This window comes from Ovis aries, chromosome 1 (assembly GCF_016772045.2).
Source record: "Ovis aries strain OAR_USU_Benz2616 breed Rambouillet chromosome 1, ARS-UI_Ramb_v3.0, whole genome shotgun sequence".
In the NCBI taxonomy this organism is placed as follows: domain Eukaryota; kingdom Metazoa; phylum Chordata; class Mammalia; order Artiodactyla; family Bovidae; genus Ovis; species Ovis aries.
In genome coordinates, this window is record NC_056054.1 from 220,386,172 (window position 1) to 220,413,963 (window position 27,792).

At 37.7% G+C, this 27,792-nt stretch overlaps 1 protein-coding gene across 10 annotated transcripts in view; it reads left to right on the top strand.

The window, feature by feature from the left end:
- PDCD10 (programmed cell death 10) overlaps positions 1–27,792 on the top strand; it is a 50,788-nt gene that overhangs the window by 8,004 nt on the left and 14,992 nt on the right. For all 10 annotated transcript variants that reach the window (XM_042244761.2, XM_012129599.4, XM_027965905.3 and 7 more), the window contains 2 exon segments: positions 9,974–10,184; positions 19,968–20,021. In XM_042244761.2, coding sequence (XP_042100695.1) covers positions 10,089–10,184; positions 19,968–20,021 — 150 coding nt within the window. In that variant the 5' untranslated portion in view covers positions 9,974–10,088.

A 27,792-nucleotide genomic window follows, 5' to 3' on the forward strand; every position in this document is an offset into this window, starting at 1 on the left:
ACAGTCCAAAATAAATATAAAATAAACAGCAAGTAGTAAATCATTAGCAAAAAAACATAAAGTGAGAAATGCACATTAAAATAATGTATAGCATAACCACATTTATTAAGAATATATTCCAATATCAAACAGCAAATTTCAACAGTGCAAAACTGCAATTACATTTATACCAACCTAATATCTGGGGCTAATAATTTTATCAACATTTAAGCACCTTGTGGCAGTGTTGTGGTGCAAAGAAATTTGATAAAATACACATTGCATACTGTAGCGAACCTTAGGCAATAAGGAGTTATTAAGGAAAATGTAAGACTATAAGTGATACAGAGCAGGTAAGCCTGAGCTGTGTGATATGTGCGTGTGTTAGTTGCTCAGTCGTGTGTGATTCTTTGCGACTTAGCCCTCCAGGCTCCTCTGTCCATGGAATTCTCCAGGCAAGAATACTGGAGTGGGTAGCCGTTCCCTTCTCCAGGGTGTCTTCCCGATCCAGGGACAGAACCCAGGACTACCACATTGCAGGCAGGTACTTTACCATCTGAACCACCAGAGCTTAAGTTGAATTTCTAAGGGCTTTTAAAGGAAGGCTTTAGAGTTGTGTTAGAGAAATTGAAATTCACAAATACTAATGCAAAAGAGAATATAGAGAAGTACCTCAAACGCTAAATTAGGCAGTTAGGCATTATTTAATTCATGAACCACTAGATTAAGAACTTCATGGGCAAAAGATGAACACATTCAAGGGAACAAATTTGTTTCCTGCCCTCCAACAAATGTTTTCATTTAAATTTTGTTCAGACCAGAATTGAACAATTGCATTCGAATAGGGGGATAAAATAGAATATTGTCACTGCCAAAGAGATGTGTTTTTCCCCTGAACTTGTGCAGAAATATCTTAGAAGCTCAAATAGCAGTTGTTGCTATTTTTGTTGTTCCCCTTTCCCATCAGAGGTAGCAGGCCTTTTGATTCTGTTCTCTTTTGGTTTTCCTGAATAGATTATCCCCTCTTACGGATTTTTTTGGGAAGTTCTTTGACCACATCTTGATTTCACTCTTCTACCAAGCCTGCTTCTGGGCCGCAACTTTCTTTATTAAATTGATCTACGTACACTAAGAGAATAAAAATTTTAACACAGACTTAGCAAATAATTTTACAGTGCATTTGATGATCACATTTTTTAAGAATTCCTAAACTGTAATTTACTTTGAATGACACTTGTAACTTTTTGGGTGGCCCAGGTAATTTATATATGCCTTCATTTTGGCAAGTGGGGAGGAAAAGGTTTTAAAAGGCTATTGTAAGTGTCCTTTTTGACACTGTGATAATCAGTATTAGCCCATCCTTGTGTGTACTGTGCAGGGGCAGGACTAGGGTGAGGCAAACAAAGAGTTTAGTGTACAAAATTTCAAGAGGCACTCACTCTCTGTCCTACAAGAGCTTAATTTTGTGCTCTAGCCATCTGGTTTGCCTCACACTCATTCCAGGCCTGATGCCGTGTCAGATTCATAGAATCTTGGATGAAATATCAGTAACTAATAATATGAATGTTTATTATATGTCAGATACTGCAATAAGTACATGCATTTTGTACTCTTAATAACGCTGTGATGTGAATACCTCAGTCAGTATTGCCAGTAAATTTCTCACTGAGTTTAAAAAGAGATTAAATGATATCACCCATTCAAACTTAAAGCTGTTTTAAATCTGAGCACTTACCTACTACTCTGTGCTATCCATCCATGTGTAGAAAATGTTAGTTACTTGTCCATTTATGATTTCTGTATTTGGACACTACTCCCCCCAAATATTCTTACACTGATATGATGCAGTTAACTTTTAAAGTACCTGAGTCAGAGGTCTTGGTATCAAAAAATGCAAGATCCACAGACTTGTGCTGCTGTATACCCTAGGGCGACCTTGAATCAGAGCCATGTTCCCATTGGCGTTAGTCTCTAAACATTCTGCCTGGAGTCTGGGGGTCTTGGCTCTCAGCTGAGTGATCCGTGGAGGACACAGAGAGCAGGGCAGGTGATCCTAGAAGTAGATCACTCTGGCAGACAGAAGACATGGCAGGCATGTCCCATACAATGGGTTATAGTAGCTCTATAGAATATATACTTACAATATGTCACTGTTCAGTTTATTAATGTGAATTTCTGGGGACTTTTATTTCTAAATTGTGAGATTTGGAGATTGGACTTGATAGTATAGAGGAGTATGTGTTAATGGCTGTTTTCGCTTTAAAATTTTATAGTCTTAATGTTTAGGTGTCTTAAATGCATGAGTATGTGACAGCAGTACAGATAAATTGACTGGTGAGCGATTGAGATCTGAAACTCTCTGAATTATCGAAAAAATTTGGGTCTGGATAATATTTGCCAGCGCTTACCTTTACTATTTGGACCACTTACCTTTGTTCAAAATGCTTGTGTAGTGATTGTGCCTAGAGCAGTGGTTCTCAAATTATGGAGAGAGAGGGCTCCTGTGAGAGAAAGGGCTGGTAAACTGTAGTTATTACCCAATACATTTATTGGATGAATGAACAGTTTATTGAATCCAAGCAAGTCTGGTTCTAGAGTCACTGTGCTTGTTACTCACCACTCTAAAGACAGTGCTGATAATGTTAATTAAGGACAGTAGCCCCCTCACACCTTCCCCCCTACTCTGTCTATAGGTCCAAGACTCCTAGTGGATGTTGGAAACTTCAGATAGTACCAAGCTCTTTATATACTATTATTTTTTCCTATACAACTATGATAGTTTAATTTATAAATAGCAAGAGATTGGCAGCCATAATAAGATAGAGCAATTATAATAATTCAGTGTAATAAAGTTATGCAAATGTGGTCTCTCAAAATATCTTAGTGTACTGTACTTACCTTCCTGTGATGATACTAGGTGATAAAATGTCTGAGTGATAAGACTAAGTGAGGTGAGTGACATAGGCGTGATTTAGTGTTAGGATACTGTTGACCTTCTTTTGTTCTCTTACTATTGACCTGATGATACATCTGAAGGAGGGTCATCAAGCCGTGATGATGTGAGTAATGGCATGTTAGGAGCAGGTGATATCTGTGATTGGGGGTCTCAGACTAGAGGGCATGAGATTACATTATGCTGCTCAGAATGGCAAACAGTTAAAAATTTATGAATTGTTTATTTCTGAAATGTTCCATTTAATATTTTGGACCTTGGTCGACCTTAGGTGAAACTGGTTAAAGTAAGGGGTAAACCACTGTGTAATTCAAACAGCCCTATTCCTATTCACCTTTAGGTGAAGTGTCAAGCCTTTCTTAGAACCTTACAAAGTCGCCTCAGTCGTGTCTGACTCTTTGCCACCCCATGGAATGTAGCCTGTCAGGCTCCTCTGTCATGGGATTCTCCAGGCAAGAATACTAGAGTAGGTTGCAGTTTCCTCCTCTAGAGAATCTTCCTGACCCAGGGATCAAACCCATGTCTCCTGTGTAACAGGTGGATTCTTAACCAAATTCATTTTGGTCTAAGTAGGATCTCTTGCATACTCTTTTCCTCTGCCTGCCTTTTTCCTAGCATCTTCCTGTAAACCTTTCTCTCTTGTTTGGCAGTGGCTACAACATTTTAACCTGAGAAGGTCCTGAAAGGTAGGTCATGATATCAAATGCTGACCTTTCCAACTATGACTTGGCCAGACTGATCTATTCCTACCTTGAAATAAATTCAGTTTCTGGGTATGATTTGTGATGCTGGGTGCTTGAGAGAAAGCAAAGTGGTGTTCAGTTCAGTTCAGTCGCTCAGTCGTGTCCAACTCTTTGCGACCCCATGAATCACAGCACTCCAGGCCTCCCTGTCCATCACCAGCTCCCAGAGTTCACTCAGATGCACGTCCATCGAGTCCGTGATGCCATCCAGCCATCTCATCCTCTGTCGTCCCCTTCTCCTGCCCCCAATCCCTCCCAGTATCAGGGTCTTTTCCAATGAGTCAACACTTCGCATGAGGTGGCCAAAGTACTGGAGTTTCAGCTTTAGCATCATTCCTTCCAAAGAAATCACAGGGCTGATCTCCTTCAGATGGACTGGTTGGATCTCCTTGCAGTCCAAGGGACTCTCAAGAGTCTTCTCCATCTCCATAGTTCAAAAGCATCAATTCTTCGGTGCTTAGCTTTCTTCATAGTCCAACTCTCGCACCCATACATGACTACTGGAAAAACCATAGCCTTGATTAGACAGACCTTTGTTGGCAAAGTAATTTACCAGTCGGCAAATTTAATGTCTCTGCTTTTGAATATGCTATCTAGGTTGGTCATAACTTTCCTTCCAAGGAGTAAGCGTCTTTTAATTTCATGGCTGCAGTCACCATCTTCAGTGATTTTGGAGCCCAAAAAGTAAAGTCTGACACTGTTTCCACTGCTTTCCCGTCTATTTGCCATGAAGTGATGGGACTGGATGCCATGATCTTCATTTTCTGAATGTTGAGCTTGAAGCCAACTTTTTCACTCTCCTCTTTCACTTTCATCAAAAGGCTTTTTAGTTCCTCTTCACTTTCTGCCATAAGGGTGGTGTCATCTGCATATCTGAGGTTATTGAGATTTCTCCCGGCTATCTTGATTCTAGCTTGTGCTTCTTCCAGCCCAACATTTCTCAGGATGTACTCTGCATAGAAGTTAAACAAGCAGGGTGACAATATACAGCCCTGACATACTCCTTTTCTTATTTGGAACCAGTCTGTTGTTCCATGTCCAGTTCTAACTGTTGCTTCCTGACCTGCATATAGGTTTCTCAATAAGAAAGTCTGGTGGTCTGGTATTCCCATCTCTTTCAGAATTTTCCACAGTTTATTGTGATCCACACAGTCAAAGGCTTTGGTATAGTCAGTAAAGCAGAAATAGATGTTTTTCTATGATCTCATGAGTTTGTTTCTTGTTTTTTTTTTTTTTTTTCTCCATGAGATTCCTTTGGAACCCTTAGTTCAGTTCAGTTCAGTTCAGTCGCTCAGTCGTGTCCAACTCTTTGCGACCCCATAAATCGCAGTACGCCAGGCCTCCCTGTCCATCACCAACTCCCAGAGTTCACTCAGACTCACGTCCATCGAGTCAGTGATGCCATCCAGCCATCTCATCCTCTGTCGTCCCCTTCTCCTGCCCCCAATCCCTCCCAGCATCAGAGTCTTTTCCAATGAGTCAACTCTTCGCATGAGGTGGCCAAAGTACTGGTGTTTCAGCTTTAGCATCATTCCTTCCAAAGAAATCCCCGGGTTGATCTCCTTTAGAATGGTTGGATCTCCTTGCAGTCCAAGGGACTCTCAAGAGTCTTCTCCAACACCGCAGTTCAAAAGCATCAATTCTTCGGCGCTCAGCCTTCTTCACAGTCCAACTCTCACATCCATACATGACTGTTGGAAAAACCATAGCCTTGACTAGACGGACCTTAGTCGGCAAAGTAATGTCTCTGCTTTTGAATATGCTATCTAGGTTCATCATAACTTTTCTTCCAAGGAGTAAGCGTCTTTTAATTTCATGGCTGCAGTCACCATCTGCAGTGATTTTTGAGCCCTCCAAAATAAAGTCTGACACTGTTTCCACTGTTTCCCCATCTATTTCCCATGGAGTGATGAGACCGGATGCCATGATCTTCGTTTTCTGAATGTTGAGCTTTAAGCCCCCCTTTTCACTCTCTTCTTTTACTTTCATCAAGAGGGTTTTTAGTTCCTCTTCTCTTTCTGCCGTAAGGGTATACACCAGGAATAAAATTTTACAGTCCTTGAATTTTCAAGTTCCATTTCCTTTAAGATGATAACAGTTTTTACCCCCTTTGTACTTTCTGATGAGGAAATAAGGCCAGTAATTAAGTGAAACTTCTGTCAAGTCAGGAGGACCCAAAACCCTTTTCTCAGGTGCTGAGTCGAACTTAATTTTACCTGTGTCTTGGAGACTGTCCTTAGCAGTCTTTTTTTTTTTTTTTTTTTCCGTTTCTTCTGACTCTAGCCACTGTTCTTTCCATACCAGTGATATCCAACCTGTCCTGTTCACAAGAATCATCTGGGCTGGCTGCTGAGAATACAGCTTCCCTAACCCTTTCTTGGAGATTATGAGTAATCCTGAGAACTTGTGTTTTTAATAAGCCCTGAAGTGATTGTGATGGCTTAGGTTGTCCAGCATTTGGAAACTTCAGCACTCTTTACTCTTTCTCATAAAGTTGTGCTTTCTCCTGAAAGCTGGGTAACTTTTTGGATCTTGCTTATGTGTAAAGCAAGGTTAACCAATGTTGGAAAGCTTCCACTTTTAGAATTTTGTGAACTGTTAAATTATACACCAGTTGTATCCTTGATAAAATTAAGACATTAGAATTAATAATCTCTGGTTTTGTTCCCTTTGGTTTTCATATAAATTTTTTTTGGAATTCTGTTTTTATTTTCAGTGGTCTGATGCTTATATTCTCAGTTTACTACAGTAGGAAGAGCTTGGGATAGCCAAAAGAGATAAAAACTGGTAAATGTAACTGGGTCCAGACTTCGTTAATAGAATTATTTAGATTTCTGTGTTTGTTTTTGTTTTGCTAGGCTTAATATTTGAAAAGTGTTAGCAAGACTGATTCAACTTATAGATTGCCCATCTCTTGTCTCATTAATTTATGCATTCAGCAAATGTTTATTAAGGTCTACTGTGTACCTGCTAATGCTGACTCGTAATGTCACTATTGGGAAAAAGAAACACACTTATAAATTATAACATGAACTCATGGATTCTTTTTACTGTTGGAATTAATAAACTTCTTTTAGCTAAATACTATGGACAGTTTGGAGAGCCAACGAAAATAAATAAAACTTTCCTCCTTTAGGGAGGGAAGTGAAAGGAATTATAAGAATTTGGGATCATGTAAGGGGGCTAGTATTAGATTTAACTATAGAGAAAAGCAAGACAACCGGCTTACAAATATTTTTCAAGTCTAGAATTTCCTTTACTTAGGAAGCTTCTATTTTTCCCCAAAACTATATGCATCAATTCCAAGAACTTCCATTTGTTCACACATTTTATTTGAGAGTAAATAACCTTGGCCCTGTTGTGCCCCAGAGGGAGAAAGTGAGGCTGTTTCAGGAAATGCTGATTCTGAACCTTAAGATATACCCGTGTGGTTCTTTAAATGAACAGACTCCTTTGCTTGGTTGCATAGTGTGTGGCTGAAATTCTTAAGACTAAATTTGGCATCAAAGTGGCATAGAGTTGCATGTTGTTTATTGAACTGTTTCAAATGAAGAAGCATGTAGAAGGATTGACAACAGAATTTTAACTTGAAGTTAAAATTGGCAGAACAGTTTAATATTTAAAAAGCTTTATTGGAATTGTTGATTTTTATTCACATATAAATGCTAATGAAACTGGCCCAGCTTGTGATTGTCTGTTCTGAAAAGTTCAGATATAAATTGGTTCTTTGGAACATTTTCCCATGGGAACAATGTTTTAAAAGAGTAATTTAAGTGTGGAGTAACCAGCCACTTGTGTAGCCCATAATGTTGCTATAATACTGTCTTTTTAATGACAAATAGTAGCTGATAGTAAAGTTAGTTTTAGAGGCAAGAAAAACTATATAATTTATATATATATATATATATATAAGTAAATTAGAGAAAGAGACAGGTATAGAGAGACAGTTAATTTAAATAATTAGGAGAAAATTTCCAACATGATACAGTACCACTTATTAGACAAAATGTTTTTTAAAAAATGAATGCCAGTATTTGAAAAGGTAAAAATTAAATGTTTGGACGGGTAGATACGTAGATATCAGCAGGAATTCAGAAAGTGACTTTAGCCACCTTGCTGATCTGTTCAACTGTGCCTACCTTTGTATATGCAGGGATAGGCATGTGTTCAAAAGAGTAAAAGACAAAAATGATCCCATTGAGTGTACTTCAGTATCTTACCTCCTTTAATTTCTGCCTTCTTTTGACTGAGATCCTTTAAAACTTGGACTCCTCTCTTGCCAACTCACCAGTTCAACCTCTGCTGGTAGTGCCCTCTATATACTAGTGACACTACTCTTTGAATGTTATACTTGACCTTATCAAGAAATGAAATTTAAAAAAATTTTTTAGGTTATTGTCCATATTCAGAAGCATCTAAAACTTTTGACCTCCTTCTCTTGGAAACACCTGATGCTGGTCCTCTTATCTAGTTCTCCCATAAAAGCATAGCATCCTGTGTGGTTTTCACAATTGTTCATTTTGTCTTTCCTTCCATGGTATAAGCTCTCTGAGGTCTTGTCTTGTTCACTGTTCTGTATTAGTCCTAGGCCCAATATTGTATTGATAGTCAATAAATTGTTTTCTTTTTTAAAAAGAAACATTTATTATATAAAAGAAAGATTTTTTTTACTGTCATTCTGTGAAATAGTTCTTCAGTTCTGTTGTTGACCCTGTGCTGCTATCTTTCACTTTCTTTTTTCATAGATACTTTCATTTACTATCAATACTGTATATCCGGTATCTATCATTTTCACTTTGATTAGTATCACAGCATTTCAGCCCTTCTTTTCTGTTCCAAGTTTATTATGAAAAGGTATTCACAGTTAAATTTAAGTGGGAAGGCAGATTATCAAATGGTTTATTAAGTAGTCAGATAGTAACAGCAAATATTTACTTGCTCTTGTTTATTATTCAGGTTCTGTTGATCTGGATGCATTAGGTTTCTTAAGTTTTTTCCTGCCTTCATCTTCATTCCTCCATTCTGTCCTTAATGCTATGACCACAGAAGTCTGTTTAAGTACCAGTTGACTCATCAGATAATGGTTTTCTCTTGTCTTACAGAATAAAATTTAGGAATTGGCCTTTTCTTCCTTTCATTTATTATTTATTTCATTATTTGATTCTGTGAGTTCAGGAAGCAGATGTAAGCTCAGAAAGAGGAAAAAATTTCCATGTTTATAACTACCAGAAATAAGACTAAACTTACAGTTGGTGTCAGTTTATGTTGAGTTCCCCTTCACTGGTAGGAATATGGAGGAATAGTAAGCAGTTTTCAGATGGGACAGGTCATTGGAGTTTGTTTGAAGCTATGAGCACTAGCCTTGTAGCTTTCAAACTGCTTAGGTCTTCCACAGTCTGTATCAGGTAAGTTTTAACGATTAGAACCACATCTTTTTTATCCCCCACTGCGAATGCATGTGTAGGTAGTTAACATACATTTATTCAGTAAATGAATAATGTCTGGGTACTTTCTTGGGTAGATGAGGTTCTTCGTTTTCACTTGATACTCTGTTTCTTGATTTGGGAGTGTCAAATCTGAATTCATAGACCTCTGCATGTGCGATCTTAGGCGAGTTATTTACCATCTGAGTCTGCTTTTTCATCTGCAAAATTAGAATGGCAATTACTATAAGGTAAGTTATTGGGAGGACTAAATACATGTGAAAAATATTTTATAATCTGAAAATGCTTTATATAAGGTACAAATTATTCAAAATTGATAGCTTTTTTTGTTGAACTTATATATCATTTAATATATAAATATGTTAACCACCATTACTCTTTCACTTTATAATTAGGCTCAGTTTTCAACCTAGCAAAGGAATTAAATACTGTTGCTTTCTTTTCAGAAGCAACACATTTCCTCAACTCCTCAAGGCAAAATTTCCCCCTTATACTGTTGAATTCTCAATATTTTATTTCCAAACTTCCAGACCCATGGATTTTTCTTCGTAGTGTCTGTGTTAACTTTGGACAAAGATTCAAAAAATGCCACTGGCAAAATTAAATAATATTAAATAAACTATTTAATTAAGAAATTAGGTCAATTTTTCCCCCCAAATAGATCACATTTGGTGGAATTTTCCCAATTTAAAAATTTGCCTTAAATCTTTGATGGTTGCTATGTTTGTGTGATTTTTTAGGTGACAGAATCATGAAGGATTAGCAAAAAATTGTAATGAAAATGTTAAACACTTGAAGTTTTTATTCTTAATTCTAATGTAGTAAATATCTGTTCTTTCTTGCCCTTTAACCAGGTCAGTATATGTTTTGTGCTTTATTCTTTTATCACAAAAAAGAGAAGAAAGACTGCAGTGAATGAAGATTCCTCTGCATTTTAGCACTGCTTTTTCTACTGTAGTTGGCTTTTGAATGAGGATGACAATGGAAGAGATGAAGAATGAAGCTGAGACCACTTCTATGGTTTCTATGCCCCTCTATGCAGTCATGTATCCTGTGTTTAATGAGGTAAGTGGATAAACATTTCTTCATATGACCTGTGGAATTTCTTTATGTCTGCTTCATTTATTCATTTGTTTGTTTGTTTCCTCATATAACAAGTACTTATGTAAATGGACTCCATCTATGTATTAAGCATTTTTCCAGGGCTGGACATAAAACAGTGAGGGAAAAGCCCTGAGCTTTTGCTCTTTCTCTGGAGGTTTCACTATAGTAGAAGAGAGAGACACTGGACAAAAGAATACAAGTAATTTTATAAATGAAGAATTGTGATGAGTGCTATGAAGTGTAAAAACAAAATGTGTTAAGTAAAGTAGCAGGTGAGACCTATTTTAGGGGCCAGGCAGGCCTCGCTGGAATAAGAGACATAGATGCTAACATCTGAAAGAGGTAAATAAGGGTTAGTGTGTTGAAGAGTTGGGGATTAGCACCTCTTAGGTAGCCAGAAGAGCAGGCCCGAAAATATCCTAATGAGTTACAGTGAAAGTGAAAAGGTGAAAGTGAAAGTCGCTCAGTCATGTCTGACTCTTTGCGACCCCATGGACTGCACATGCACAGTCCATGGAATTCTCCAGGCCAGAATACCAGAGGGGTAGCCTTTCCCTTCTCCAGGGGAATCTTCCCAACCCAGGGATTGAACCCAGGTCTCCAGCATTGCAAGCGGATTCTTTTCCAGCTGAGCCACAAGGGAAGCCCAAGAATACTGGAATGGGTAGCCTATCCCTTCTCCAGCGGATCTTTCCTAGCCAGGAATGGAACCAGGGTCTCCTGCATCACAGATGGATTCTTTACCAACTGAGCTATGAGGGAAGCCCCGAGTTAAAGTTAGAGTGAGTAGTGACGAAACAATTTTACTGATAAATGGAAGATACCACTGCTTTGTATCTAGAGAAGATATAATTGCTTTTTTATTTGAGCATTTTTCTCGGCCTTAATAATTGATATATTTTAGGTTGTTTTTCTTAAGTTGATATTTAATAGGCTAAGATATGTAGAGTTTTTAGAACTAGAAGTTCTCTAAGAGATAATTTCTCCCCTCCTTTTAATGGTGAACTGAGGTCCTGATTTGTGAGATTATTTTGCTTTAAAGTTTCTTTCTTTACATAAAAAATTCTGGAGGTAAGTGGTCCAGGACTAATAGTATTATGAGTCAGTATCATCAAAAACTGAGGTTTCTGTCTTCTGTTTCATCATCCTAGTGCTTGCCTTCCATTGCCAAAGTCACTTCAGCATGTAGGATGGCTGTTGCTGTTTTGTCCTAGGTTGTTTGAAAGGGGTTAAAAAACAAAGCAGGGGGTGGGGATTTATTTCCAGCTGATAAAGCTTCCTTAAAGTAACCTTTCTGAAAGTCGTACTTGAGACTTCCATTTACATCTCATTGGCAAAAATATAGATTTATGACCACACCTAGCTGGGCAGTTAGGAAATTTAGAAGTTTACTGGAGAGGACGCAAGGAGGAGGCATCTTTTGGAAAACCTGTCCCGATTATCCTGCTACCGTGACAGCATTGGAGGCACTCTTCTAGAGCTGGCTATACCCATCTCTGGCAGCTGTAGCCAACACTTCAGTCATTAATTTTGCCATTTTGTTCTAACACTTTACCCAGGCATTGCAAGACTATAGTTAGTGTTGGAAGCAGTGCTTCAGTGCTGTTCAGTACATATTTACTAAATACCAGCCATTTGTTTGTCGAGTCTGCTGCAAGGGTCTGGAGATACGGGGAAGAAAAAGTCAGCATACTTCTTCTCAAGAGTTGCAGGGAACACAGATGTTTAAGCAAATCAATTATTAACTGTTCAGTTATCCTTGTACCAAGTATGAAGTAAAGAGAGTCACTGAAGGATAGATGAGTAACCCTGTCTTGACATTTAGTGTTTAAACTTCTCAGGTTCTTCAAGAGCCATCATGACAGTTCCATCCAGAATTGCTCCCTCTTTTCGTGTTTATGTTGCTAACTCTGTAGGCTCTTGGATCAAGTTGTCTGGGGGCATTTGCTGTATTTATCTGGTATTTTGAGTCTTTGAGGAAGGTCAGTTTGCATTGCAGAACTTTAGTTTAATCCTCTAGTTAATAAAAGAGGAATGAGAAAAGCTTTTTTTCTAAGAGTTTGAGTGACCTTTTCCTCCGTATGGTGAAATGATTTTATGTGATGCTTGACTTTGGAAAACAGTTGTATAGGGTGTAGGATTTGGGTGAACTCTTACGGTTAATACTCGTATACCTTTTCTACTTTATTCATATATAAGAAGAATTAACTTGAAAAGAAATGGCTATGAATGGACCAGTAAATCTCTTCAGAAATCTGAAACTTGAATAACATGTGGGGTATGATGGGCCCCAGATTAGAATACGTTGCTAGATGATTCATAGTTGTTGTTAGAAGTTGTTGTTAGAAATTTGAAAATGAAGTGGCTGGTTGTGTCAGACTGAGAGATACTACATCAAGTTGTCAGGGTCTAATTTCTCAAATTGAATTTACTGATAATGGTATCAAGTTGTTGTTGTGTTTTTTTTTTTTTTAAATAAAATTCAAGCATTGTTCTCTGGCGTTCCAATGTATTATTATAACATCTTAAATAAGATACCTTTATTTTAACTGTAGTTCAAACATGGATTTTTCTATAAATCTAGTAGTGGGGAAATTAGAATCTAGTTTGCCTCTGCTTTTCTCTTCTTTGCATATTCAAAGATAAAATGGATGTCAAATTAATTTTACAAACAACAGCACCACAATAGGGATAAAGTTTTACTCTGAAGGTAAATGGTTCACTAAATTTTGTCCACTGTGTAGGGGAGAGTTAAAAAACTTATGCATGCTCACCTTGATGTTACATTCATAAAACTAACTAGAAGCCATTTTGCAGAACAGATTTTTGGATAGTAGGATATCCTTACAACTGGGGAAATTTTAGTACTGTTGCTGCAGCTCACAGGGGAAAGTTATTTATGACATCCTGGGAGCAAGATGCTTGCTAAACTTAATGAAGCTATGCCAAAAGTAAGCTGCTTGTTTAGTCAGCTGCTGCCCAGTTCAGAGTCCAGGTATATTACATGTGTTGTAAATGTACTGTGAAATAGGTCTCCTGGTTGCATTATGGAATAATGAGTTTATAGAAACCTCCTGCCAAGTCTTATATAGATAGTTTCTCACGTACTGTATCCTTTTTTGCTGACTCTTTGTATATGGAGGAGGAAGGATGTATGGTTTGATTCTTCATTCCAGGAAAAGACATGTCATGTATGTTCTTTTCCAGTGACTTGAAAGAAAACTTTCTAAGGCAAATATAAATATTTTTCCTATTAAAAAAATCAAACCTCAAATTTTAAGTAAATATTTACACTTCTCCACAGTGAAGGTGTAGGCTTCACTTATAATCCCAGTATTTAGAAGTGATCATAGTTAATATTTTGGATTTGATTTACTTCTGTGTCATTTACTATGCTATATAATCTTGTCTTAGTTTTCTTTTCTGCAAAATGAGGATAAAAAATATTTTGTTTAATTCTCACAACTCTGGGAAGTAAGTGAATTGATGCAGTGCTTAGAACAGTACCAGACATGTTTAAGTATTAGATCTTATTATTAAGGAGTCTTCCACATAATTTTATGTAAAATTGTGATCATACCTGAGAGTGTGCACATTTTTAGGCAATGTTTTAGTGGAATATTCTTATAGTAGTTAGAATGGCTCTGCTTATTTTTTTGCTAGGCAACTTAGCAACCCCAGAAACTAATTCTTTTAGAGCCAGTTATTGGACTTACTATGTACAGAACAGATGATTACACTTTGCCTTTGTAAACTCATAAAATTTAATGGGTGACCTCTCGATTCTGTCTACTTCTGTTTTTGTTCTGGCTTTTTTTTTTTTTTTTTTAACCTAACTCATCTCATTATCATTTGAATCACAAGAGATGTATGTGGAGTTTTTATTCTTGGCTCAGTTTAACTTTCTTTTAAAGAATACGGTCAGTAATCTTGATGGCATTGGGGGGAGGGTGGGAAAAAGGGAGAAGATATCAGTGAAATAGGCCTGATTTTGAGGAAGCAGATTTTATAGACAATTTGGAACCAACCTAATCAATTATTTTGACCTAAAAAAAAAACAAACTTAAAAGATTTTGTAAGACTGTTTAAAACTTGAGCAACTAAAGTGTTAAGTGGATATACATTTTTTTAAATTTTAGGTGTAAGAAACTGGCTTGAGGGACTCCCTGGCAGTCCAGTGATGAAGACTCCAAGCCACTTCTGTGGGGACTGGGGTTCAGTCTCTAGTCAGGGAACTAAGATCCTGCATGCTGCATAGCATGATCGAAAGAATTTTTAATGTATTTTTTAAAAAAAGAAATTGGCTTGATACTAGAAAATAAAGTATAGAAACGAACTGTTATTTCTAGAGGGAGTGATAAAAGCGCTCTATGGATTCAAAATTATATAAGCTTTTAAAATATGTTTATAAATGATCCAAAAAGTTAAATTTGAAAAGTTTGCAGTTAGTTAGCAGTAAGTGGACACAAAAGCTGTGAATAGTAAGTTGCAGGAGGAGCTCACACAACTGAGAGGAGACAAAATGTGAGGTTGAGGTGAGACCTTAATGTTAAGCTCACCCAGCCTGTAGTTTCCCTCCAGCTGCACTTCTGTCTCTAAGTGAGGAAAGGTGTTATGTGCCCTTTTCTCTTACTCTGATTCCCGCTCTCTTAACTTTTTTCCTGGCGACATGGAAATCCAGCATGGCAGAGATCCAGGAGTGCCTCTCCATGTCCCAGTATCCATTAATACAAAATATCATATATCCCTTTCCTTCTTCTTTGGATTTAAAACAGGGTATATGCACTGTCAGGCAGTGCTGAAAAATGATTGCACTGGCTCTTTAAACATACTCCAATCAAAGACCATTATCCCCAAAGCTAAAAACATACTGGACCCACTAGTAAAAGTTTTGGAAACAAAGTGGATATTATTATCTGTTCCAAACTGACATAACGTCATAATATCTGCAAGGTGTTAGCAACGCTGAAGAAACTCTAAGGAAGAGGATTTTAGGAGGTCACGTTTTTCAAGGACCAGTTTAGATCTCATCTTCATACTTTTTACTTCAGCTGACAGTAATCCCATCAGCTTCTGTGTAGCTACTTACTTAATCTTCTGAGGTTCCAGGAATATAGTCTGTTTCTTTGTATCTCTCAAACTGACTTCTCTCACATGGTAGAAACTCAGTACATTGTTGGTTCTTAAGCAGTTGAAGAGATTCAGTGATGGGACAGAAGCCAGCCTGGAAAGGGTGAGTACAGGATGGGTGCATACAGGAAGCTAAGTGGCTTGTGTATTGGTTTTAGAGCCAGACAGATCTGGTATATGACTTCCCTGGTGGCTCAGACGGTAAAGCATCTGTCTACAATGCCAGAGACCTGGGTTCGATCCCTGGGTTGGGAAGATCCCCTGGAGAAGGAAGTGGCAGCCCACTCCAGTACTATTGCCTGGAAATCCCATGGACAGAGGAGCCTGGTAGGCTACAGTCCGTGGAGTCACAAAGAGTCGTCCGACTATTTCTGTACTTTTTAGCTCTTTTATGTTGGGAAAATTTATGCAAAGTGAGTTTATTCCTCTATAAAATGGAAGTGATGATAGATAGTTACAGATTTATTATGAGGGTTAGAGATGCTCTATAAAAATACATAATAAAGTCCATAATATGTGCTCAGTAAAGTGGTAGCTATTACTGGTATATTACTGGAACCTGGTACTTTAATGAAAGGTACAGGTAAGGTGAACATGATTTTATTATGAAATCATCTATCACATGTGAGAGGCCTAAAATAGAAGCACATTATAATAGGGGAGGTGTGAACATACCTTGCTACCTGAGTATTAGAGGCTGAAATTATAAATAGATTAAAAAACAATTTAGGTAAATTTATGGATGAAAGTATTTTTTGAATGTATGTATGTGCCTATATCAAAGAAGGCAATGGCAGCCCACTCTAGTACTCTTGCCTGGAAAATCCCATGGACGGAGGAGACTGGAAGGCTGCAGTCCATGGGGTCACTGAGGGTCGGACATAACTGTGCGGCTTCACTTTCACTTTTCACTTTCCTGCATTGGAGAAGGAAATGGCAACCCACTCCAGTACTCTTGCCTGGAGAATCCCAGGGATGGGAGAGCCTGGTGGGTTGCCGTCTGTGGGGTCGCACAGAATCGGACACGACTGAAGTAACTTATCATCAGGTGCCTATATGCCTGGTATTGCCTGGGCATTGTGAATATTTTATAATAAATCCTGGTGGGATTATTGCAAGATGTGTGGGTAAATAATGTATCCCAAATGACTCCCAGCAGAGTTCTTTTCAGGTGCTTCACAGATCACTGACTTGATTCAGTATGTTAAGTCTGACCTTTCTTTTCTTTCTAAGGTATACATATGTAAACTTAATCTAGAAATCTAGAGCTGTAGATGTCTATCTTGGCTAATTATATAGTTCCTCACTGACTGGCGGCCCCTTTTACTTGCATTGACCCTTTCATATACTGGTCAGGGCAGTACAGAGTGAGTTAGTGCTGATACTTGAAAGGCACTCATCTGACTCAGACCTTTGACTTGGTGAAAGTGGTCAGTGTGGTGTAAACCCGAACAAGGAAATGGGTTCCTATCAGGGAGGAAACATTCATTCTGTCTCCCTCTGCCTCCCTTGTACAATAAGAACTTGAGATCAGAAGAGCTATATTGCTAAATGTTCTTTGTGATTCATTATAATTAAATGAATTTGGTGGAAGGAGGTATACCTTCATTAGTTAATTATTATACTTATCTTATTTAGTTGCTTACTTGCTATTTTTGCCTACCTGGATCCCCTTGTGTCTTTCCTTTTACTTGCCAGGGCAGTGTTAGATTTTACAAGATGTGTAGAAGCCAAGTTAAATAAATGCTAAATTGAATGGCTCATTGTTTATTTTGGAGATAAATTGTTAATCTTGGCCAGTTTTGATGCTTTTCTTTTTGTTAAGGCAAGTAACTCGTAGGGAGATAAGGTTCTTGGCATTTCTGTCTTATTTAGAAAATAAATTGATTTAAACTGTTTGGAGAGTCACTAGATTGTATGTGTGTGTGTAAAACTGTTTTCATTGCCTTAAAGAATTGAAAATAATAGTTATTGCATAATGTGATCTATAACCATAAGTTTTTTTAGAAATATTATACTTGCATAAAAATCTACAAAGATTACATTGATTTTGAAGGTTTAATATTGTCCCAAATAAAAAATATATACATTGAGCTTTATTGAGTTAATTGGCCTAATTCTTAGGGACTAACAAAATCTGATATTAACTGAAGCTAGTTATTTTAAGCCTGGCAATTCTTCAAACATACACACCGAGGAAACCAGAATTGAAAGAGACACATGTACCCCAATGTTCATCGCAGCACTGTTTATAATAGCCAGGACATGGAAACAACCTAGATGTCCATCAGCAGATGAATGGATAAGAAAGCTGTGGTACATATACACAATGGAGTATTACTCAGCCGTTAAAAAGAATTCATTTGATTCAGTTCTGATGAGATGGATGAAACTGGAGCCAATTATACAGAGTGAAGTAAGCCAGAAAGAAAAACACCAATACAGTATACTAACACATATATATGGAATTTAGGAAGATGGCAATAACGACCCTGTATGCAAGACAGGAAAAAAGACACAGATGTGTATAACGGACTTTTGGACTCAGAGGGAGAGGGAGAGGGTAGGATGATTTGGGAGAATGGGAATTCTAACATGTATACTATCATGTAAGAATTGAATCGCCAGTCTACGTCTGACGTAGGGGGCAGCATGCTTGGGGCTGGTGCATGGGGATGATCCAGAGAGATGTTGTGGGGAGGGAGGTGGGAGGGGGGGTCATGTTTGGGAACGCATGTAAGAATTAAAGATTTTAGAATTAAAAAAAAAAAAAAGTAGTAACTTTTATGAAATTGTATACCTTCTTTAGCCCAACGAAAAGCAACTTATACAGTGTTTAATAAGGACATTTATCTTTCAGAATTACAATCCTTATATGTTTGATAATAAAAGTTAAAAGCATTTGGGTTAAACTTTCAATTCAGGACTTTAGGTAGCCATTTTTAAAATTCTGGTTAAAAAAAAGAAGACAGATATAAACATCTGTAGAATCCAGATGACCCACAGTCTTCAATTTAAGTAACAAACCTTTTATCAATACTGTTTGCTAATGAATAAAAAAAAGACTTATCTTAGTTTAATGCCTAACTGAGGAGATGAAAAAGCAGTTTTAAGAGTTAGGTAGTAGGCACTACAAATAAAAACAAAAATAAATGAGACCTAATCAAACTTAAAAGCTTTTGCACAGCAAAGGAAAACCATAAAAAAATGAAAAGACAACCTACAGAATGGGAGAAAATATTTGCAAATGATGCTACAGACAGGGGCTTAATCTTCAAAATATACAAACGACTTATACAAATTCAACAACAAAAAGACAACCCAATTGAAAAACTGGCAGATCTTAATAGGCAGTTCTCCAAAGAAGACATACGGACAGCCAATAGGCAACATGAAAAGATGTTCAACATCACTGATTATTAGAGAAATACAAGTCAAAACTACAGTGAGGTGCCACGTAACACCAGTCAGAATGGCCATCATTAAAGTATCTACAAATAAAAATGCTGGAGAGGGTGTGGAGAAAGGGAACCCTCCTATACTGCTGGTGGGAATGTAAGTTGGTATAACCACCATGGAAAACAATGTGGAAGTTCTTCAAAAAACTAAAAATTGCCATATGATCCAGCAGTCCCACTCCTGGGCATGTACTTGCACAAAACTATAATGCAAAAAGATACATGCACCCTGTGTTTATAGCAGCACCATTCACAGCAGCCAGGTCATGGAGACAGCCTGCATGTCCATCAGCAGATGAATGGGTAAAGATGTGGTACATATATGTATATATATACAATGGATATATTGTAATCTATATATGCAGTAGATAAACTATAAAGGAAAAGCATATTAAAAATAGAATGTATGTGTATAACTGAGTTACTTTCCTGTACAGCAGAGATTGGCACAACACGGTTAATCAACTGTACTTCAATTAAAAAAATAAAAGAGTAAGGTAGTAAATACAAAAAATCTTAAGTAATACATATTTTCTTTGTTTTGGTCATTTTATAGGCCATACACACATAATTTGCCATCTTTTTTTAACAGAACATTGAAAGTTAATCTTGAATCCTCCCATTTTCAAAAATTTAAGTGAATATGTTTATTTCTACTAGGGATGTATACTATTTTGAATTCTCTGCTTATCTTAAATCAGTCTTTAAGGTGATGTGTGCTAAGTCACTTCAGTTGTGTCCAACTCTCTGCGACCCTGTGGACTTTAGCCCATCAGGCTCCTCTGTCCATGGAATGCTCTAGACAAGAATACTGGAGTGGGTTGCCATGCTTGCCTCCAGGAGATCCTCCCGACTGACTCAGGAATCAAACCCACATCTCTGAAGTCTCCTGCATTGGTAGACATGTTCTTTACTACTAGCGCCACCTAGGAAGCCCCAAAGAAATAAATAAGGAACTAATACACATACCTTAATTTTTCATCCTTTCTAATGAAAATTTTAGATCATCTATTTGAAGAATTATGTTGATTCAGAATCATTAGCAAGTTATGTTTGTTAATTGATGGGTGTATCAGTGTGATTACTGTAAAATGCAGTATCAGAAATGTATTTTTTCTAGAAAACTGATACTAATGATTTAAAATTTTTATTGCAGCTAGAACGAGTAAATCTGTCTGCAGCTCAGACACTGAGAGCAGCTTTCATTAAGGTGAGGCACAGATAATTTATTATTCTGGTGGTTAAAATGTATCTTATAAAGAAATCTAAATACCATGTCATAAGTGTCATTATTATGGTGGTTAAAATGTATCTTATAAAGAAATCTAAATACCATGTCATAAATGTCAGTTTATTTTTTTAACCTTTCTTTTTGGATACCTTTCTCTTTTGTTTTTGTTTTGCTGTTTAGTGAAAACCTTTTCAGTCATCTTGTGCCTATTTTAGTGTACACTTTTAAAGCTTAAAACACTTCTAAAAAGTGAGTTGGAACAAGTGCCGTTTCAGTAGAATTCAGCTTTTCATCACTTTGTGCTTTTGAACTGACTTCTTCAAAATGTTTTCTCTTTGGCTTTAAAGTATATTTTAAAATTCTGTTTTATTTGACATATTCAAAACTTTTATAAAGTTAAACCCAAAGATTTTCTTCATGCTCTTTTTAACTATAGAATGTAAGTGTAAAACTGTGTTTTGAGTGGGAAAATAAGACCTCTGTGTTGCTCACATCAAGGAAGTTTTGAGGATCAGCTGAGTCACTCAGGATGAACTGTTTCATTGTCTTATTGTTTCATTGCCCTGAAGATGTTAAGTTGATAATCCCTAGCTCACGTGTTGGTGCTGAACATTTAAAACACAGCAAGTTCAAACTGAGTTGTACTCCAGGTTTTGAAGATGAATACCAATAAAAGAATATAAGCAACTCAGTAATATGTATTATGTTGATTGCATGTTGAAATGATAATATTTTGGGTATACTCTTAAAATAACTTAATGTGTTTTTTCTTTTTACTTTTTAAATGTGGCGGCGGCTGCTGCTGCTGCTGCTGCTGCTGCTGCTGCTGCTGCTGCTAAGTCACTTCAGTCGTGTCCGACTCTATGTGACCCCATAATGTGGCTACTAAAAATTTAAAATCAGATAGGCTCCTACTGAATATTTCTATTGGATAGCCCTACTCCACTTACTGAGTGCAGCCGTTCATATGAGACTTAATCCATTTCATCCTAAATACATATCCATCCCAAGTCACTTCAGTTGTGTCTGACTCTTGTGATGCCAGGCTCCTCCATCCGTGGGATTCTCCAGGCAAAAATACTGGAGTGGGTTGCAATTTCCCTCTCCAGGGTATCTTCCTGACCCAGGGATTCAACCCACATTTGATCCTCTTATATCTCCTTCACTGTCAGGCAGGTTCTTTACTACTGGCACCACTTGGGAAGACCTAAATACATATCAGGATACCCAAAATTTTAATTTTTATTTACTTTTTGTGTGTTTTCTCCCATCAGTAGCTAAAACAACTTACATTTCAAGTATTTTAATGTTTAAATCTAGAATTAATTTATAGTTGAGCCTCATTGGAATTGAAACTGTAACTATTCAGCTTGATTTCTTTTTATGGCAGAGGTTAGCTTATTGATACCTCACTTGAAGTGAAGTCGCTCAGTCGTGTCTTGACTCTGCAACCCCATGGACTGTAGCCTACAAGGCTCCTTCAGTTCAGTTCAGTCGCTCAGTCGTGTCCGACTCTTTGCGACCCCATGAATCGCAGTATGCCGGACTCCCTGTCCATCACCATCTCCCGGAGTTCATTCAGACTCACATCCATCAAGTCCATGATGCCATCCAGCCATCTCATCCTCGGTCATCCCCTTCTCCTCCTGCCCCCAGTCCCTCCCAGCATCAGTCTTTTCCAGTGAGTCAACTCTTCTCATGAAGTGGCCAAAGTACTGGAGCTTCAGCTTTAGCATCATTCCAGTCCACGATATTTTCCAGGCAAGAGTACTGGAGTGGGTTGCCATTTCCTTCTCCAGGGGATCTTCCCAACCCAGGGATCGAACCCAGGTCTTGCGCATTGCAGGCAGACGCTTTTACTGTCTGAGACCCCCTGGTAGCATAAATAATGTCGTTAGACATCTCTCTGTTTCACTACTAGAAATTACATTTTGTGTATTGATCAGTACTATTTTGATGTAATACTCTAAAATGCAGTGCCTGTATACACATACATACTAATTTTATTTAAATATATTCTGCCAAATCATTGGATTAATGAAGAAAATGAATGAAGCAGCACCATCCTTAGTGGAGTTTTTTGTTGTTTATTTGTTTTTCGTTTTCTTCTTTGCATTAAATATCAGTGTGGTTTGGAGTGGTATATTCACCTGCCTCAGTGGTTGTCTGACCTGCCTCTTGAGAAACCTATATGCAGGTCAGGAAGCAACAGTTAGAACTGGACATGGAACAACAGACTGGTTCCAGATAGGAAAAGGCGTACGTCAAGGCTGTATATTGTCACCCTGCTCATTTAACTTCTATGCAGAGTACATCATGAGAAACACTGGGTTGGAAGAAGCACAAGCTGGAATCAAGATTGCCGGGAGAAATCTCAATAACCTCAGATATGCAGATAACATCACCCTTATGGCAGAAAGTGAAGAGGAACTAAAAGGCCTCTTGATGAAAGTGAAAGTGGAGAGTGAAAAAGGTGGCTTAAAGCTCAACATTCAGAAAACGAAGATCATGGCATCCAATCTCATCACTTCATGGAAATAGATGGGGAAACAGTGGAAACAGTGTCAGACTTTATTTTGGCGGGCCCCAAAATCACTGCAGATGGTGATTGCAGCCATGAAATTAAAAGACACTTACTCCTTGGAAGAAAAGTTATGACCAACCTAGATAGCATATTGAAAAGCAGAGACGTTACTTTGCCAGCAAAGGTCCATCTAGTCAAGGCTATGGTTTTTCCAGTGGTCATGTATGAATGTGAGAGTTGGACTGTGAAGAAAGCTGAGCACTGAAGAATTGATTCTTTTGAACTGTGGTGTTGGAGAAGACTCCTGAGAGTCCCTTGGACAGCAAAGAGATCCAACCAGTCCATTCTGAAGGAGATCAGCCCTGGGATTTCTTCGGAGGGATTGATGCTAAAGCTGAAACTCCAGTACTTTGGCCACCTCATGCAAAGAGTTGACTCATTGGAAAAGACTCTGATGCTGGGAGGGATTGGAGACAGGAGGAGAAGGGGATGACAGAGGATGAGATGGCTGGATGGCATCACTGACTCTATAGACGTGAGTCTGAGTGAACTGCAGGAGTTGGTGATGGACAGGGAGGCCTGGCATGCTGCGATTCATAGGGTTGCAGAGTCAGACATGACTGAGCGACTGAACTGAACTGATGGTGGCATTATGGGGACTATCTTAACCATCTTTGTGGCTAAAGAAGGAAAAGTGATCCGTTGCACACCATGGTATTGATAAGGCAAAAGTCAGTTTTTTGCCTTTTTCTAACAAGAAGAGAGAGAAACCTCTCCTGTGTGTCCTCATAAGGAATACTCACTCTGAAGTATTTATTATATACCCACTGACAGTCATAAAAGACATAAAATAATGAACTTTATTAAGCTTTTCCTTATAATGTCCTTATATATGAGCTGACATTTTAACTCTAAAGTATAATTAAAAAGCAAACTGTTTAAAGTATGTGGTTATGATAAATCTGGTTATATATGATAAATCTGGATAAATTTTATTCATGGCACAGATTCTTTTTTTTTTTTTTAATTTATTTTAATTGGCAGCTATTTACTTTCCAATGTCGTGGTGGTTTTTGCCATACATTGACATGAATCAGCCATGGCTGTGCTTGTGCCCCCCATCCTGTACCCGCCTCACACCTCCCTCCCCATGCTGTCTCTCTGGGTTTTCCCAGTACACCAGCTTTAAGTGCCCTATTTCATGCATCGAACTTAGACTGGTCATCTGTTTCACATATGGTAATATACATGTTTCAGTGCTATTCTCTCAAATCATCCCACCCTGCCTTCTCCCACAGAGTCCAAAAGTCTGTTTTTTACATCTGTGTCTCTTTTGCTGTCTTGCCGATAGGGTTGTTGTTACCATATTTCTAAATTCCTTATGTATGTGTTTTATATTTGTGTTTCTCTTTCTGACTTACTTCACTTGTATAATAGGCTCCAGTTTCATTCACCTCATTAGAACTGACGCAAATGCGTTCTTTTTAATTCTGAGTAATATTCCATTCACGACAGTGTGATCACTCACCTAGAGGCGGACATCCTAGAATGTGAAGTCAAGTGGGCCTTAGGAAGCATCACTATGAACAAAGCTAGTGGAGGTAATGGAACTCCACTTGAGCTGTTTCAAATCCTAAAAGGTGATGCTGTGAAAGTGCTGCACTCAGTATGCCAGCAAATTTGGAAAACCCAGCAGTGGCCACAGGACTGGAAAAGGTCAGTTTTCATTCCAGTCCCAAAGAAAGGCAACGCCAGAGAATGCTCAAACTACCACACAAGTGCACTCATCTAATGCTAGCAAGTAATGCTCACAATTCTCCAAGCCAGGCTTCAAAAGTACATGAACTGCGAATTTCCAGATGTTCAAGCTGGTTTTAGAAAAGGCAGAGGAACCAGAGATCAAATTGCCAACATATGTTGGATCATCAGAAAAGAGAGAGAATTCCAGAAAAACATCTATTTCTGCTTTATTGACTATGCCAAAGCCTTTGACTGTGTGGATCACAACAAACTGTTGAAAAGTCTTCAAGAGATAGAAATATCAGACCACCCGACCTGCCTCATGAGAAATTTGTATGCAGGTCAGGAAGCAACAGTTAGAACTGGATATGGAACAACGGACTGGTTCCAGATAGGAAAAGGAGTACGTCAAGGCTGTGTATTATCACCCTGCTTATTTAACTTATATGCAGAGTACATCATGAGAAATTCTGGACTGGATGAAACACAAAGTGCGGAAGACGGTTCGATCCTGTCAGGAAGATCCCTGGAGAAGATATACATGGCACCATCCCCAGAAAGTGAAGACTCAGTTGCTCCATTCCATTGATGATTTTGTCTATGGACATCTAGATTGGTCGGGGTTCCAGATCTATTTCTGCTTTATTGACTATGCCAAAGCCTTTGACTGTGCAGGTATTGGACATCAGACTGGTTCCCGTCAAGGCTTATTTTAACTTATATGCAGAGTACATCAATGAACCCTTATGGCACAAAAGCCTCTTGATGAAGTGAAGTGATTGGCTTGCTCAACATTCAGAGATCGCAGTAACCTCAGACTTTAGACTGCAGATGGTGCAGAGGTCTTAGTCAACTGAGTTGGACTGAAGACTGAGCGCATGAACAGATGGACTGCAAGGAGATCCAACCAGTCCATTCTGAAGGAGATCACATGATGAGCTGACTCTGAGTGGCTCTGATGCTGGGAGGGATTGGCTGGATGGCATCACTAACTCGATGGACATGAGTCTGAGTGAACTCTGGGAGATGGTGATCGACAGGAGGCCTTGCGTGCTGCAATTCATGGGGTCGCAAAGAGTCGGACACAACTGAGCGACTGAACTGAACTGATTCTTAATTACTGTATTCTGTTTGGTTAAATTTCAAATAATTTTAAAGGAGGGCATGCATTAAAAAATTAAGATTTTTAAACTTTAACTTACTTGAAAAAAACCATGCCCAGCCATATATCTGTATGTATATCATTAGATTTTCATGTTTCCAGTTCTTGGTTCATAGCACCAGTGATATTTATCAGGCTTTAATACGTATTTTTGTTATTTGGAGAAAAGTAGTTTTTCCCAAGATACTAGTGATTATTATCTCTTATGATATCGATCCTGCTTTCCCCTCTGGGAGGTTTCTGATAATGTTAAGGATCATTGATCCCAAGAGAGGGTATTTTTGCCCTTGGCTTTTTATAAAAGTTGGATAGCACAAAGTTTAAGATTGTATTCTGAAGGAAAACTTGAAGTTATAGATACAGTGTCTGATTTAAGGGTTTTTCAGTTAGAGTCACTGGTTATGTTTGAGGCCTCTAAGATAAAAAGCAGAACTAGGACGTCAGCCAGAAGATGCTAAACTGCTGTTTCCAGAGTATGTGCCAAGGTACCTCGGACCCCGCAGGAAATTGAGTGGTGTCATGAGATATTTTAAACATTTGAAGGAATAGAGTGGTTTCAACATTAGCTTGACACTGTGTGAACTGCTAGCTTGAGACAGTTTGCAGTTTCAACATCTTCAACTGGGCTGCATTCCTTTCAGTGATGTCATATCTTTGTGAAACTGGACTTTGGGCACTGCTGTTGATAGAAAGCAAGTTCACAAGAAAATCAATGTACAATAGAAAATGAGGGTAGAAAATTCTAATCTAATTCCAACATTTGAGAAATTGTGCGGTGCCCAACAGGTTCTCACATCTCATTAATAATAAATCATGGTTATTTAAGAATAAATAAAATATTTTTCAATTCATGTGATTTTTAAAGGCTACTAAGTTGTTAGGAGGTAAGTATGTACTAAAGTTGTTTGAATTTTACTTACTGCACAGCAGTGTTAGGTATTTCGGTATTTCTTTTGGCACTAAGAACACTGAACTAAGAAAAAGGGACATCTGTGAGGACTGTAATGCTGCAGCTATGGCATTTGAGGGCTCCAGATGAACTGGGTACTGAAAGCATTGTTCTCAGACTTGCAGAAGCGTTTTTTCCATACTTTATTGTAACTTAACCAAAGAAATTGTATTTTTCTGTTGACATTCTCTGTAAGCAGATAGAACATCCCCTGCTTTCTAAGATAATTCATTGTGTAGGTAGGTTTAATGTTACTCAGAGAAAATAAACCACTCTTAACAAATACTGGCTTATTTCACTCTTACCAAATAACTATGTTATTTTATGGCAGTTTACCAAATTAATAATGTTGACACCTTCTTAGGCCTTTTTTGTACAGCTTATCTTTCAATTTATTAAAATAGATTCTCTAAATACATTCATGAGAGGGAAAATCAAACAGGTTTTAAAGAAGAATTCAATAGGACATACTTTATTAACTGTCAAAATAACTTTCCTTTAAACATTTGACAACAGTTAAAATGATCCCAGGATGAAACTAAACATGTATGTTTCCTTTTCTGCTTTCGTTCCATAACCTTTCAGTTTCGGGTACTTGAAATCTAATAAGAAGCAAGGTGTTATAATGTAAGAGCTGAAGAAAGCTAAAACGGCAGTGATACCAGACTTGAGGAGGCATAGGCTAACATAACTTGGCCCATCAGGAAGCAAATAGATTGCCATTTGATAGATCATATTTACTATGTAGTACCAGGGTAAAAAGAGAGGAAATTATCAGCATAATGATTAAAATTGGCAGGCGTCCTAAAAGAAACACCGTGTGAGTACAACAATTTTTGAAAATAATAAAATGGGGCAGAATTACAAGGGAAAATCCAAATCTTGAAAACTAACTTTGGTTAACTCAAGACTTTTTATGTTCAATCTTGAAATAGCTAGAAGATTTTAGTGCCCTAGGGAATGTAAGTAACAGAATCAATGCAAGCTCATTAGTGAAACAAGCTCAGGAGATAGTAAAAGGATTAATGGTTTTCTGAAAGCTAGTGAAGGAGATAATATTCTTGCTGCAAAAATAAAGTAGGAAATGAATATCACTGTGTGAGAATATAGTTAAGGGATCATAAAGCTTCAATAAAACCTCCAAAATGAATCCTGGTTTTTTTGTTGTTGTTGTTTTTCCTGACAGCTTGTTAATTTAAATGCAGAGAATCTGAAGGAAAGAAATTGGTGAGATGAGTTACTGTTTGATTTTCAAGTTGAAATATTGCTTAATGAAAAAGAGCTAAAAATCTTCAGTGTTTTTAAACTACTGAAAAAAGTAATTGAAAAACTGTATCTATATGTATATATATACATGTACATATATTTACTCTTT